The sequence below is a fragment of the Aspergillus nomiae genome (genome assembly GCF_001204775.2).
Source record: "Aspergillus nomiae NRRL 13137 chromosome Unknown contig00036, whole genome shotgun sequence".
NCBI classification, from domain to species: domain Eukaryota; kingdom Fungi; phylum Ascomycota; class Eurotiomycetes; order Eurotiales; family Aspergillaceae; genus Aspergillus; species Aspergillus nomiae.
The window spans coordinates 111,086-125,299 of NW_015378091.1; the positions used below are offsets into that span (position 1 = coordinate 111,086).

The following is a 14,214-nucleotide window of genomic DNA, read 5'->3' on the forward strand; positions in this document are numbered from 1 at the left end:
TTTGGCTTTTCGTCCCTCAATGATCGACATTATTAGTCTCTGTCCTACGTTATCCTTTTCCTTGGCAGTTATCCACTGAGACCCTTACATCGGAACGCCCTGGCAGACAGTGCCTGTTGGATGCTTGATGACGGAAGCTTGCGCTTTACCTTTCTTTTTGCTTAACCAAAGTACAGAAGAATGGCCCAGCCCCCGATTGCACTCTGCAGGGAGCACAGAGTACTGCATCACCAGCGACCGCGTTGAAAAGGATGACGTCGGGGAAAATCCTAGGACATGCGTCAACATTCCTCTAAGGGGCTTAACAGAAATTCGAAGTTTATTTCATTCATCTGAGATCTCTCATTAGAGTTTTACTGTACATGACCCGCTGTCCTACAATCAACAATCAAATTAACACCACCCCCGGAAACAGCAAAGAAAAACAAATGACGGCCAGAGCTTAATCCTTTCCATGGTCAGCCAACCCGAGACACTCGGCCATGTTGAAGAAGATGTCCACCGAGCTGTACACGCCACCAAACAGCTCCTGGCAAGGGCCCTGCGCAAACACCGGTACATCCGTCAATGAGTGCACACCCTGGTCCGCATCGACGGGTAAAGTGCCGTTGATCAGGAACCCAGTCACCGCGTCCTTGTAGTTGGCAAAGTAGCCGTCGGATCCACTGCGCTTCGTCGCGGGCTTCCGAGGTCCCTCCTTGTGCACTTCATAATTCTCTTGATGGTCGGGGAACGCCACCACGCCGGCATGCAGAGTGTAGCGCGGATCCCAGCGGGCCGGGAAATGGACCCCTTCCGAGTACCGCAAGGCGTTAGGGCCGCGCACGGTGTACTGCGAGAGTCCCGAATTCTGATAGGTTCCGACAGCCCGTCGCTTGTCGCGATCATCTTCCTGTGCGTTCAGGTATTCGGTGTCAACCGAGCCGGTGACGTCGAATCCGTGGCCGTGGTCAGCGGTAACAATAATAAGAGTGTCCTCCAACTGCCCAAGGGCTTTGAGCTTCTCGATCGTGGCGCGCACGGTATCGTCAAGCTCTAGCAGTTCGCCTAGAGACCGGTCGTAATCCAATGTGTGCATCTGCTTGTCGATACTGGCGGCTTCTGACATGAGGAACCAGCCATCATCCTCGTGCCGGGCGTTCAATACGTCGATTGCCTTGAGGGTCATCTCCTTCAGTCCAGGAAGATCCTCTGCGTCACGCTTTGAGCCATCTGGATAGTTGCTCTTGTTGCGAAGGTTCTCCTGGTAGACGTTGCGATCGAGCCAAGTAGCCAGGTTGGATGTGGAGAAAACACCCAGGGTCTTGGTGTCATTCGGGGCAGCCTGCAGAGCAGTCTTGTTCCAGCTAATACTATATTCCTTCTCGGAGAACAGTTTGTAGTAATCCCGAGGCGCGTCTTCGCTGGTAATGAAGTTCTCCGCACCGGCGCCGAGGAGGACGTCCGGACCGTCCCAGTTCGTCCATTCATACTTGGTCAGCCCTTCAAAATAGGCGCTGATAACGTGGTCATACTCGCCACGGTCCCGAGTATGAGCAGCCAAGGCAGCAGGGGTGGCGTCAGCCAGGAAAGCGGTCGAGACTATTCCAATACCGGCATCGGGGTACCGGCGGCGGAAGATCTCGGAAATGGTCTCGAATTTCGGGTCATCGAAAGGATCTTTCGACGAGTCCACATACACGTTCAGAGCGTTCACTGTGGTCTTGTGGCCCGTATAAAGTGCCGTGGCCGAATTGGCCGAGTCCGTGATGAAGGAGTCCATCGAGTGGGTCATCTGGTGGCCCAAGACTGGGAACTTATCCAATTGCAACTTGGTCAAGTACTTGCCATTAATGCTGCGGTGAGCGATCAAACGAGCGGCCGTTATCATGTTAGTTGTCATACCATCTCCGACGAAGAGAACGACGTTCTTCGCCCGTCGCTTCTCTGGGAGGTCGCGCACCAGCCAGTTGGCAACCGTCTTTTCCTGGCCGTAATAGGTCAGCGTCGCCTCGTACTCGCCAGGCTCGTAGAGAGCGACCCTTCTGTATGCCTTGGCAGTGACATTGACGAGAGAGGGCTTATGCGCATCCTTCGCGAACAGGTCTACACCACTTAGTCGATGCTATATTCTTATCCAGCGGGGCGGTTCAAAACCTACCTTCATACCAGGTAAAGTTCCATCTCTCAAGTTCCGGCTCGTCGATCTCGAAATATTCTGCCGCGGCAACCCCCTCTTCACCTTTCTTCGCGATAGTGAATTTGAAGTCCGGATCAGGCTGGCCCTGGCGAGCTTCAGAGCCATTGACAGGCGAGTGGACTTCAAGGCGGATGTCAAAGTACTGTCCGGGGAGGAAATCCGCCCTAGTAGGAGTACAATAATTAGCCCTAGTGCTCTACCGCCGCCAATTACACCGACTTGAAGTCACGACTATCAAAGGATAAAAGGCATACTGGTCAGGAGGGAAAACACAGCCCAAGGTTGGACAGCCACCCAAACGCTGGTAAGTTTGGGCAACAGCGCAGGAGGCGAAGATCGCCGCACCTGCAATTGAGACGAGCCTCATCGTGATGCAGATGATGTGATCTCGAGGCAGAAGTAGAACACGAGGCCTGCAGCTGAAGGACAGAGGAAGACCAATTCCCAGGCGGGAGAAACACGTCCTTTTAAAACATGGAATGCCAAGGGAATGCGACGACCAGATACCACCCTCGCATGGCTATCTCATCTCCTGTGTACGGGTCATCCATCTCTGACTGGGTGGAATGATACGGGCTAAGTCTACGTGGGAGATAATCTCATTCGAAAGCTGCTAATCCTTGTACCTTGTGCTTGGCGAATTCTACCAGGGAACCGTTAGCTAGGATCCCGTAGACAAATCGGAATCCACCATCATCTACACGTGCAGAAGGGGGGCGTTCAATGGGGAAGCTTGGATGACGGCCCTTGTCCTCCGCCAAGCCAACTGTGGCTTGGCACGGAGTACCATGCCAAGGTTCTGGCTGGGCACGTGGGCTATTCCTGGGGGAAATAATGGAATGGTTTCCTTTGATTATGTTCGGATGAGAGGGGCTTTGGATGGTGTCATTCATCGTTCACGCTTCCGTTGGCCATGTTGGGAGGAGGGTGGACAACGAGTAGATTCGGTTACTAAATATTTACTCTCAGGGTCTCCGTCAAAGCGAGAAACCTTTGCAGAGATACGAGATTCACTCTCTGGATAGATTAAGCGAAGAAATTGTATTGGTTGCCCTAGGGCTGCGACAAGAATCAGGAGACATAGCCAAGGCTCGACTCAGGTACCAAAGTGAGATTACCTTTATAGAATGTTCCTCGACTACCTAGTAGGGCTTGACTCCGGTGCTCATACATCATACGTTTTAGGGATAGTAGACGGTGGCTTTAGTTGTCTAAATTTGAAGGGTCAAGTGACGGCTCGATTCTCGATTGTTGACTTGTGGCATGAATTCCCTGATATATACTCTTCGGACCCCTCTGGCTCTCACGTGCCCGCATGCAAGGAAATATATATCTTGAAGCAGCTAAACTCAGACAAAATCGAGCATCTACTACACATTGGTTTATTTTCACATTATTTTCACAATAAATGGAGGAGATGAGAATCAATAATATGGAGGATATAAATATCTCTAGGAAGAGATCAAAGTGAGCTCTCCCACTATCAGAATTTGTACAGGTAGTTATACTATAAACTTACGTAAACTTATGCAGGGAACATCTATACTCAATTTCGCAAAATATTTAATCATGTCCTATAAGTATTGTATTATGCTGTCTGAGCTTGAGTTTCACAAATCTGAACAGTGGGGAGAAAGTAGTGGGTCAGTGTGAAGTCAAGATCAAACAATATTTATATCGTACACCGCGGCCTTTTCCCTTCATAGCTTAGCCTACCAGAAATGTTATCACCTTTGATCTCCAACTCTCCAATAACAACAACAACAACCACAACCACAACCTATTCGAACCTACCGACCGTACCTTTTCCTTTGCCCTTCACTATTCCATGACTTCCCCACGATAAACCAATCTATTGCCCACAGTTGTTGCAGCTGTCTTTATAATTACCTCCGCTCAGCGTTCCAATAAACGTATTGATCCTACGCCATGGACCAGCCACAACCACCCACCGGTCAACCTGAGCAACCCCCACCGCCGACTCTTACAAATCCACGTTTTACTCTCGAGCTCGAGTTCGTTTCCTCGTTGGCTAACCCATACTATCTCTCGCACCTCGCAGTCACATATCCCCATCTGTTAGGAATCTCCAACGCCAGCGATGAAGGCGACGCGACCAAGGACGCTGCGGATCCTGACGCCCAGGCCTTCGCCGCGTACCTTGCGTACCTCTACTCATACTGGAAAACTCCCGAATATGCCCAATTCCTAACTCATCCTGGTGCTACCCTCCGCGCGCTACGACTCCTCCAAGAAGACACATTCCGCCGGGATATCATTCGCCCCCAAGTTATCGAAGGGCTAGCGGGGACCGGCATTAGCAACGAAGAAGGCGATGCAACTATCGAACAGGAGGGGGAACAAGATAAGGAAGAACAAGGGAAACAGGATGCAGCGGGGAATAATAATAGTTCAAAGACCTGAGCTCGGCTTTAGGGGATGAATATAAAGAAGAGCCGCGGGCATTTCTCTCGGTCTCCACGCTCGGTCTGCTCGGATGCAACCTAAAAAGGAAATCGTTGCGGGCGGCGGAGAAGTGTCAGGGGATCTACACCGGAGGTAAAAGAATTGGGTTTTCTCAAACCCTTTTCGCTTCTTCCCCGCGAAGTTGCTTCGATCGAGGTGCGGACACACTGATGCCGGTTGGTTCGCGATGGCGCGGAGCGTCATGTGTGACCGAGGCACGGCCGCTTTTCCTTGAATAGTTCGTCAATGTCGGCTATTTGTACCCTGCGAAGTGTCATAACGTCCTTTTTGGGGTACTCGCTATGTCTGTGCTGCATAGTTCGGGATGTAGCTTGATTATCGTTCGGTATCTTCCCTAAATGTGGAGAGCACCTGCTTGTATGTATCTAGTAACTACTATGGGAATACATGCATACAGGGAGCGCGCCTTGTGACCGATGGCGGTAGCATGGAATTGGGAATGGATTTTACTTGGAATGTTAGATGCTCTTAGTATTTCAGTTGTATTGAATATTCAAGTTCCAATTGTTGTGTACATTTGTCGACTTCTAGACAAATACGAGTTCATTTCGCTATGACGTGGGCCATTACTTCATTTTTTGTTTTCCTTTGTAAAGAAAGACAAGAATGAAATTTAATATAAAATTGCTTAGAAAATAAAATAGAACGAGCAAAAATATTTGACAGACGCCATAAATACAATCTACCAGTAAGCCTGGTAATAATAAACTCCTTAACGACGACGATCGCCAAGTCTCACGGGGCCAGAGAGGAACAGACTGATTTTCCCGACAGGTTCCTTTTCTTAAACTCCGTCACTAGTTACAACTCTCATCCTTCTGTCTTTCTTTCGTCCTTTCTTTCTTCCCTCTCCACACGCACAACCCCTTCTGCGTAATCCATCTGCCGCGCACTCCTTGAGCACACTTGAACTTCCGTAAGACCGCAGCGTCACTCCTTACCTGCCATTCGTTCCTGGTACAGACTACCCGCCACGACATAACTGGCGACTACTACCTAATATATCCGATGGACAGACCCCACCCCTTGGTGACTTGACTATCTTGCCCTGGACTTCATTTTCCCACCGATCCCTGTGTCCGTGACGCGTACACTAAACCATTCAATTACCTCGACTCCATGTCCGGTTCCAGACTCTTTTTTCTGACCCACTAAATTCTGTCTCTCCCAGCCGCTACCCCTGGCACTTTCTGGAATCGCGCCTGACGCCCTGTACCGCTAAAACTTCAAACACGGACATAGAATAACCTCCCCGGGAACCCTAGCCGATGGAGGGTGTACGCCAGAAATGCAGACCGAAACATCAGGTTCTGGTCTTGAAATGCTATCCACAGTACCAGAAAGGAGTGCAGGTGGTCAAGCCGAACTCAAGTGAACTCTCTTATCTGCTCTACTATGTGAGCACCCGCCGCAGCAAGCTGACAAAGGTCGGCGCCTTCTTGGAGAAGAGAGCCGCTCGGGATGTGTGGCGCCGCAAGATAGGGTGAGTTTACTGGGGAAGGCGAGCGAAAGGTCATGAATGAAATTGGCAAATAGTCTGCGGGAAATTTCGGTGAAAGTCAGCTGACATTGTGGTTGCGTCCTCTAGAAATGTGCAGGTTACGCTTCAGATCTTGAGCGCGCTCATCGAGAAAGTTCCCCGTGACTTGCCGATCTACGCACGGTCGGTCATGACAGTCCTCGAAACGGTCGTACGCTCGCAGGATATCTCCATGGTCGAGGATTCCATTGAAACCTTCGAGACCTTCTGTCGACATCAAGATATGGCGGCACTATCTGCCGAACAGGATTTTGCTACACAGTACCGAGAAGTGGTGCGGTCGTATGCGGGTTTTGCGGAAAGCGACTCTTCTACTCAATCGAAGCTTGCTGCGGGTCCTCCGGTTACGGTTCGATGGAAGACGGCGGGATTGAGAGCGATCAAAGGTGTGGTTAGTTCCGAAGCGGGTTTGGCTGCGGATGGCGGAGATTCGATACGGGTCATTCTCCCGGTCATTCTGGAGAACCTCTACAGCCCGGATGACAATTTGGTTGGTTCTCTCGAATTGAAGCTCCTCGAAGTGGACAAGAACGAATCAGAGACTGCGCACCGACGCAGGGTTAGCACGGCCACCGTGGAAACGGTCGACGCGGTGGAGGGGGATGCGTCATTGGCGGCTCAGAATACCGCTGATGTGGATCGAAAAGCGGAGATGGATATGAGGTTGCTCGCTTTGCGGTGTCTGGAGCAGATTGTCGTCAACGGGAGCAGCCGCGGCCAGATTCGTGTCACGACTCAGGTTGTGCTGGACTTTATTCTGCGCAAAAGTGGTAATAACCTAGGTCAGAATTACAAGGACAGCTGGGCTACGTCGTTGGTTGAACTGATCGCCAAATGGTGTCCTGTTCAGGTTCGCTTCATTATTTTGGTGGCTGCTATGGATATTCTGCACGACATTCCTCCCGCAGAAGAGTCTCTGGACGAATCATACGCCATCATCTATCTGATTGATCGGCTGTTAAAATCCCCCGTGAATATGATCGGACTTAGTGTTATTGATGTCTTACTGGGTCTCTTGCGTCATATGTCGTTCTTGATATCACCCTCGAGGGCTGGCAAATCGACACCAGACGAGAAGCAAAACGGACATTCAGCCCCTTTCGAGCTTTCAGCGAAAAGGGCAGAGGTGGTCTCACTCCTGCAGGATTGTATAGGCAACCTCACGACGCACATTTACTATGGCGAGCAGGTTGTTGACATGGTCAGGACGATTTTGACTCGGTTCAAACCTTCAAGAGGCAACGAGCAGGCAATAACCTCGTCCCCAACACAGTCTGATGCCCTGGGAGGCGGCAATGGTATGGTTTCGTCTGGGGAGGGTGGCCCAATAGCATTCTCCCTGCCCAGCGCAAAAACGGCAGCTCTCAAAGCGATCAAGAATATTCTCCTTGTTGCAAACACGAAGCGACTAGGAGTCACACTGACCGCAGAACCCAGGCATCAGGTGGGTCTGTATGTATGGGAAGGTACGCAGTGGCTTTTGAGTGAACCCGACAGGGATGTTCGTTATGCATACGTCGATGCCTTTTTGACCTGGCTGAACCTGGAAACATCTACCGATGATCTTAAGGTTAAGGAGAGAACTGGCAGGCCGGCCAGTCAACCGGTCAAGACTGACTTATCAGACACCACGGAACGGCCTGGAAAGCGCACTGCCAGCATGAGCGGAAACCAGAGAGAAAAGGTGATTCTCATTGCGCAGTCCAACTTCCTTCGCTTACTTCATCTCACTATCTTTGACCTTGCGACTGATCACCCGACGTCTGTTTCCGAGATTATGCTGCTTCATCTACTATTAGTAAGCCTGGTGAAGCATCTTGGGGTGAACGCTGTTAGATTTGGACTCCCCATGGTACTGAAACTTCAGGACAATATGACTACCGCTGATGGCCAGTCCTTCCCTACCCTGGTGAATATTGGAAGCTTGGTCTATGGCTACCTGTGGGCATTATCTGAGAAGTTCGATTTGGAAACCTCCAAGATTGGCAACGGAATCCAGAGCGAAGTTCAGAAAAGACAACAGCTCGGTGTTTGGCTTGAGACAATCCGTTTGCCGCCCGTCAACCTTGACAAGATTGTCCACAGCAGCAGTGTCCAGGCTAGTGGCCGTGGTGCTCAGGACGTGGGCCTCCTGATTCCGTTTGACGGCGGTGAAGAACTCATCCAGCGAATCGAAGCATCTTATGGTTCCTTCATTACGTTACTTACTCACAGCCCACCAAGCTCTCCGGGGTCTGTCGGGTCTCCACCGCGAAGCATCACAGCTCCTGTACTGCCGCACATGTCGCGCCCGCAACTACACCGAAGGCTTACGTCCTTCCTCCTGCGGTCAGGGAGCAGATGCTATCTCCATGGTCAAGAGAAGCCTGCCTGGCAGCTGCTGAAAATGAAAGAGCAGAGGCCAAATCCCTGAGCGGATCGCGGACCGGAACCTTAGTTATACGCAACCATGTTCATCAGAACGGGACTAGTTCTCCGTCAGCAGGTTCAAACGTATCCGTGCCTCAAGGTGCTTACGCATCTGTAGCTGGCCTGCAGAATGGCCGAAGAACGAGTGTGCCGAACTCGTCCGGCTCACAACTCATCAGTACTAGTAGAGAATCTCCGGTCCACGTGAATGAATTGAGACGTGTCCTCTCTGTCAATGAAGAAGGCAAGGCCCGGCGAATGAGCCCGCTCAGGGGTCGACTTGACGGCTCGAATCGAAGTGTTATCTCTTCCAGTAGCGACAGTATGATTAGTGGCTATTCACTGTCCGAGTATGAAGATGGTGCCTCGGTCAAGCCCCAGTCTGTCAGAGGCGGGCAGATCTCTCTCGATGGAGAGGAAACCCCCAGGGCCTCGGCTCTGTCTTTCATGGTAGATGCTGATGATATTCCGCCTGTACCGCCTATCCCTCCAACTATATCTATTCAAGGAGGTCTTTCAGATGGTCAGCCGCGATCTGTTTCGGTTAGTCGTCCTTCAACTGCTCCCGGACCTCGCCGACCATCTGTCACGAATGGAAAGGCAGGGACGCCTGGTACGTCGCCTGGTCGGTCTCTTAGCAGAGATAAAAGTCGATCGAGCACAGGTTTGGCAGCGGTTGCCACTGACGGTGTTGAGCCGTATGCAGAGAATATTGATAGCGCTCGCCTTGACGTGCAAAAGCTACTGGAAGGGTTCTTGTCGCCAGCAGATGCGGAGACGAAGGGCAGCAGACGGAAGGCCCGAAGTAATACAGGGCGACGAGGCGTGAGTGGAGGGCTTGGCCGCCCTCCCTACTGATGGCATACCTATAGATGTCGTATTAGTGTACTTGACTTTCCTTCATCATTACCTTTCATTTGTTGTGGTTGCAAAGCAGCTTCTCTACCGTTCCCTTGACCCTGCACATATCCAGTTTTATCTTATACCTTTTTCCCATCATTACAGTCTCTTTTTGCTCTGCATCACATTCTCGGGTTCCTTTTGTCCGAATCTTGCCCTGCTTTTGCCATCTCACTTATCTCCCTCGATAATGGCGTATGATCTGATAGACTTTTCTATGGTTACCCACCCGAGCTTTGCTTTTTCTGCCTGCATCAAAAGGTCTCGCGTGCTTTCTGTGGTTTGAGTTAGCTTCTGTGAATATATGCGGTTTATCATTCCATGACATTGTGATGCTTTGTATATATGTAGCCGCCATCGCTTACTGGATAACCTCAGAACCGAAAGATACCCTACTTCTAAGGACAACTTGTGTATATACATGGAAGACACGAATGAGTATCCTTGATACGTGTAGGCTGGTTTGATCAAGACTGAATACTGCGGATAGAGCAGTGTAACCTAACTTTTAGTTTCAGTGATGGTGTCGATCTATAACATACATTGATTGCATGATCACATGTTCGGGACTCGTGACCGCAGCCTCACTGTACAACAACAGCAGCCAATTCTAATTTATACCAAATCTGTCTCAACCTCACACCTCAGCAAACTACACCCAATAACAACAAAACCAGAACAATGCACACACTCACTCTTCTAGCTATCCCTCTCCTAACAGCTGCCATTCCACTCCACCAACCTAAAACCACCGAATCCGCACCCCTTCCACTGGTTATCTGGCATGGCCTAGGCGATGACTTCCAACGCGAGGGCCTGCTCTCCGTCGCCTCCCTCGCGGAACAAACCAACCCAGGAACCTATGTCCACCTCATCCATCTCTCAGACACCGCCTCCGGCGATCGCCAAGCCACCTTCCTCGGCAACGTCAGCGAGCAAATCGACACCGTCTGCGCCCAGCTCGCCTCCGACCGCATCCTCAGCACGGCCCCGGCAATTAACGCCCTCGGATTCTCTCAAGGTGGCCAGTTCCTCCGTGGCTACGTCGAACGCTGCAATGCGCCGCCAGTCCACAACCTCGTCACCTTCGGCAGCCAGCATAACGGCATTGCCGAATTCCAAGAATGCGGCTGGGGCGACTGGATCTGCCGCGGTGCGGAAGCTCTCCTCCGGGCAGGACGTTGGTCGTCCTTCGTGCAGGGTCGGTTCGTCCCGGCACAGTATTTCCGCGATCCGACCGAGCTGGACGAGTACCTAGCCAGTAGCAATTTCCTTGCTGATGTGAACAATGAGCGCGAGGAGAAGAATGAGACGTATCGGAAGAATTTGGGGCGTTTGAATGCATTTGCGATGTATATGTTTGAAGAGGATCAGATGGTGCATCCGAAGGAGAGTGCCTGGTTTGGGGAGCTGGACGAGGAGACAGGAGATGTTGTCGGCGTGAGGGAGAGGGATATTTATAGAGAGGATTGGATTGGGTTAAAGAAGCTGGATGAGGAGGGGAGATTGATTTTCAGGTCTGTTCCTGGGAAGCATATGCAGTTGAGTGAGGAGCTTTGGTCAACGCCTTTGAGGAGTTTTTTGGGCCGGTGGAGGTTGATGTTGATGTTGATGTTGATATCGAGGGTGAGGTGCGAGGGGAGGCTTTGGTTAAGCAAATTGGGTATTGATATGTTTCTGGTTGTTTTTGAATTGGGCTTTTCAATGGTTTCTTATATACCCCTTTGTATGATTAGAATTGGGCCCGTTGGATTAGGGTTATTGGAAGATTATTTCTAGGATACAGAGCATTGGTACTAGTAGACCATATACTAGATACTGAGAGCTTGATGGAAGCGGAGCCACTAAGATCATTAAGATACCAATAAAGAAGTACTAGTGTACCTACTACTAGTGTAGTACAATTCAAGCATTATAAGGTATACCCAGGGCTTACCAACAACCTATCTACATATCAGCAGATTCTCCCAGCATGCCATGAATATGCAATGATATAGTATCAATGAGCGCCGCTGGCAATGTCCACACCAAGGCGGTCTAAAGGTTAGCTACATCCAATCAGCTAATGCATCACTTCATACCTAATAGGTTTAAAGCAACATGTAAAATATACTTAAGCTACGGAACTTAAAGGTGGCTCCTCTCCTATTCAAGAGACACCCCTTGTGGCTAACTTAAACCTAAACCTCAGTCGCTCAATGAGCACGAACTTCTACCATCACTCATTGAGTCGTAAATCATCCAAAATGCGTTGTATCCGTCTTCCTCAATATTACTTCGATATCTAGTTAGTTAGGCATACCTGTATACTTTCTCCGTTGACAACATCTACTTCTCTAAGATGGACACTGTCCAAAACAACTCTCACCCGTGCGAGCCCTTTGCGATCACTCCTATCAAATGAATTTAATAAAAAGGGGACCGGGTTCTGGATGACTTGTTGGAGATAGGAGTATTCGCGGACGAATATCCATTGGACGTACCAATAGAGGCCACTAGAAAATGACACAAGCTTGGACCCAGTTACACGGTATAAGCGTCATTGAAGAAGAGTCTTGGAGCTATATTGGCCACCCGCAGGACGCCACCAAAAACCTCATATTCGTGTTACACAGCGAAGGGATAGGTCTTGGCCCATTCTTTATTTTGTAATTGAGTGCCATTTTTTCTAGATAATTTTTGCATACGCAGGTACAATGCTAGAGAATGCTCTTGATAGGATTAGGTAGCTCGGCCATGGAGGTACTGGGGCTATTTCTCAAGGGAAATTGCCACAGCCGAAGCATTCCAGCTATTTGTACTTTTCATCATGATCGATGAAAGATGTATATCCTGGAGCGACAGGTGACGCCGGAAGAGCCGGACAGGCCCGATCATCGGCGGTATCCAATGAAGTAAAATCTGCGAATCTGATTAGATGCCGATCTGATTAGATCCAGCTTTTGGGATGCCCCTTTTTTGATTTCTGAATCGGCTGGTTGACGCAAGCCAAAGGTGTCTACCACGGGAATGAGGGAATAAAAATTGATTCACATAATGACACTTTTTATTGACTTTAAAATTTGAGTCACTTCTTTTCCTTGGTTGGGCTTTCCTCGCATATGGTTTTTTGCCCTGCATTCAAATTAGTTGCCACCACGCTACCATTTGGGCATGTTGGGCTGTGAGTTGTACTGTGTAGATCTATATACATTAATTTAATTTGTATTTTATTTTTATTTTATTTTATTTTTTATTTTTATTTTTTTTGAGGGGGGCACTTCCATGTCGAGGTATGCCAAGGAATCCGTCTGAAACTGTTAAGGGGTGAAGTTGTTATCGATCGATCAGATTAGATAAAATCAATAAAAAGGTTCCTTCCTTGTGTGACGAGTACATACAAGTACTACGTATATCCAAATCTCCCAAACCCAGAAGGTGGGTGCTGACGGGTGAAAAAAAAGCCCATCATGAACCAATTTGGAAACTTCATGAGTCTATAATTCGTCGTTTCTAGGCCAGAATTGGGTCCTTGAACGGGGCTAGTCGATCAAGTAATAACATTATTATCTAGTGTGGCTGTTGGGACTGGGCGATTAATTTTGTGAGGCTGTGAAACATAAATTAATCCGGATGGGTCGATCATTGGCGCATAAGGGATGGGTTTGAGAATGGACAAACTTGGAGAAAAAGAGAGAAGATGGTGGAAGGAGAAGCAGACGACGAGTTGAAGCTGCGATCGGGTCCTTTTTCCTCGGCTCGAGTAAAAGTGACGACCCGCGGGCCGTGATTGGTGACGAGGCTGCAGGTGATTCTTCGACAGAGTTATCAGATGAGAATTTCCGAACCGAGAAATCTCCCACGCCCAGACCCCCATCTTGCTTATTGGCAACAAACATATAACTTTATTCCATAATAAAAACCCCACGGCAGGTCTTGTTACATTTGTCCGATTCCATTGCATAATGGGTATTATGTTGAACTGTAATTGATCGCCACTGTTATCATTACTGTGCAGTAAGCATCGAAACATTTTGTTATGATGATGCGCATACCACTTGACTAGGACCTCCACAACCGAGTTTTATTCTTTCTTTGCTTGAATTTTTTGTACCCCTGTACTCCGTACCGTCCCGCCTCGCCTTTTCTAACTAGAAGAATGCCTCCTCGAGGATGATACCCTCGGCTACCCACTGCAGCTTTAGGAACCACACCATTACCAATGGACTCGCCCCACTGGTCTGGACAAGATGCCCAATAGTCGGTTCGTGCCGTGCTTCTGCATCAGAAAATTCACACTGCCTGAAAACCCACTTGAAGTGGTCGATCATTTCCCACATTGCTGGGCGGAAAAACGAAATGACAGAAAAAAAATGAAGAAAAAATTTATCAATCTATCGGATATCCACTGAGAGAGACTAACCAGAGGCCGCCCCTCTTCGCTCCCCTGCCAAGTGGAGAAGATCATGCCCCTCGTAAGTTCGTAACCTCTGGCTCTCCCATCTGTTTCGCTCTTTGGCTACTCCGCTTTTTGTAGAGCAAAATCTCTTGGTCTCCCGCTGTTGTCCATGGCGTCAATCAATGGTTAGTCCCAGTCTTGCATCTGGACGCCGCAACCGGAGCCGTTCTAATGCTAAACTCCCCTCGCCTCTAGCGTATCCATTGAGGGCATGGGTATGTGTCATGGTTTCCTAGCTAAATTCTTTTTTCTCCCTTCTTC

The 14,214-nt window shown here is 49.4% G+C and overlaps 4 protein-coding genes across 4 annotated transcripts; 3 read left to right on the plus strand and 1 right to left on the minus strand.

Moving 5' to 3' along the window:
• Positions 1 to 442: 442 nt before the first annotated feature.
• ANOM_002570 (alkaline phosphatase) lies at positions 443 to 2,569 on the minus strand (the record flags this gene model as incomplete). The annotated part of the gene is made up of 3 exons (XM_015547827.1): positions 2,434 to 2,569; positions 2,141 to 2,343; positions 443 to 2,085 (listed from the first exon to the last, which is right to left on the minus strand). Exons 1-3 carry the CDS (start codon positions 2,544 to 2,546, stop codon positions 443 to 445), a joined length of 1,959 nt encoding a protein of 652 aa, XP_015410095.1. The 5' UTR covers positions 2,547 to 2,569.
• A 1,539-nt stretch (positions 2,570 to 4,108) lies between these two features.
• On the plus strand, positions 4,109 to 4,603 carry ANOM_002571 (mediator of RNA polymerase II transcription subunit 31; the record flags this gene model as incomplete). Its single annotated transcript, XM_015547828.1, has 1 exon — positions 4,109 to 4,603. One exon carries the CDS (start codon positions 4,109 to 4,111, stop codon positions 4,601 to 4,603), a length of 495 nt encoding a protein of 164 aa, XP_015410094.1.
• Positions 4,604 to 5,934: 1,331 nt separating this feature from the next.
• On the plus strand, positions 5,935 to 9,473 carry ANOM_002572 (uncharacterized protein; the record flags this gene model as incomplete). The annotated part of the gene is made up of 3 exons (XM_015547829.1): positions 5,935 to 6,149; positions 6,255 to 8,405; positions 8,471 to 9,473. 3 exons carry the CDS (start codon positions 5,935 to 5,937, stop codon positions 9,471 to 9,473), a joined length of 3,369 nt encoding a protein of 1,122 aa, XP_015410097.1.
• Positions 9,474 to 10,196: 723 nt separating this feature from the next.
• ANOM_002573 (palmitoyl-protein thioesterase family protein) lies at positions 10,197 to 11,751 on the plus strand (the record flags this gene model as incomplete). Its single annotated transcript, XM_015547830.1, has 2 exons — positions 10,197 to 11,141; positions 11,707 to 11,751. 2 exons carry the CDS (start codon positions 10,197 to 10,199, stop codon positions 11,749 to 11,751), a joined length of 990 nt encoding a protein of 329 aa, XP_015410096.1.
• Between the last annotated feature and the right edge of the window lie 2,463 nt (positions 11,752 to 14,214).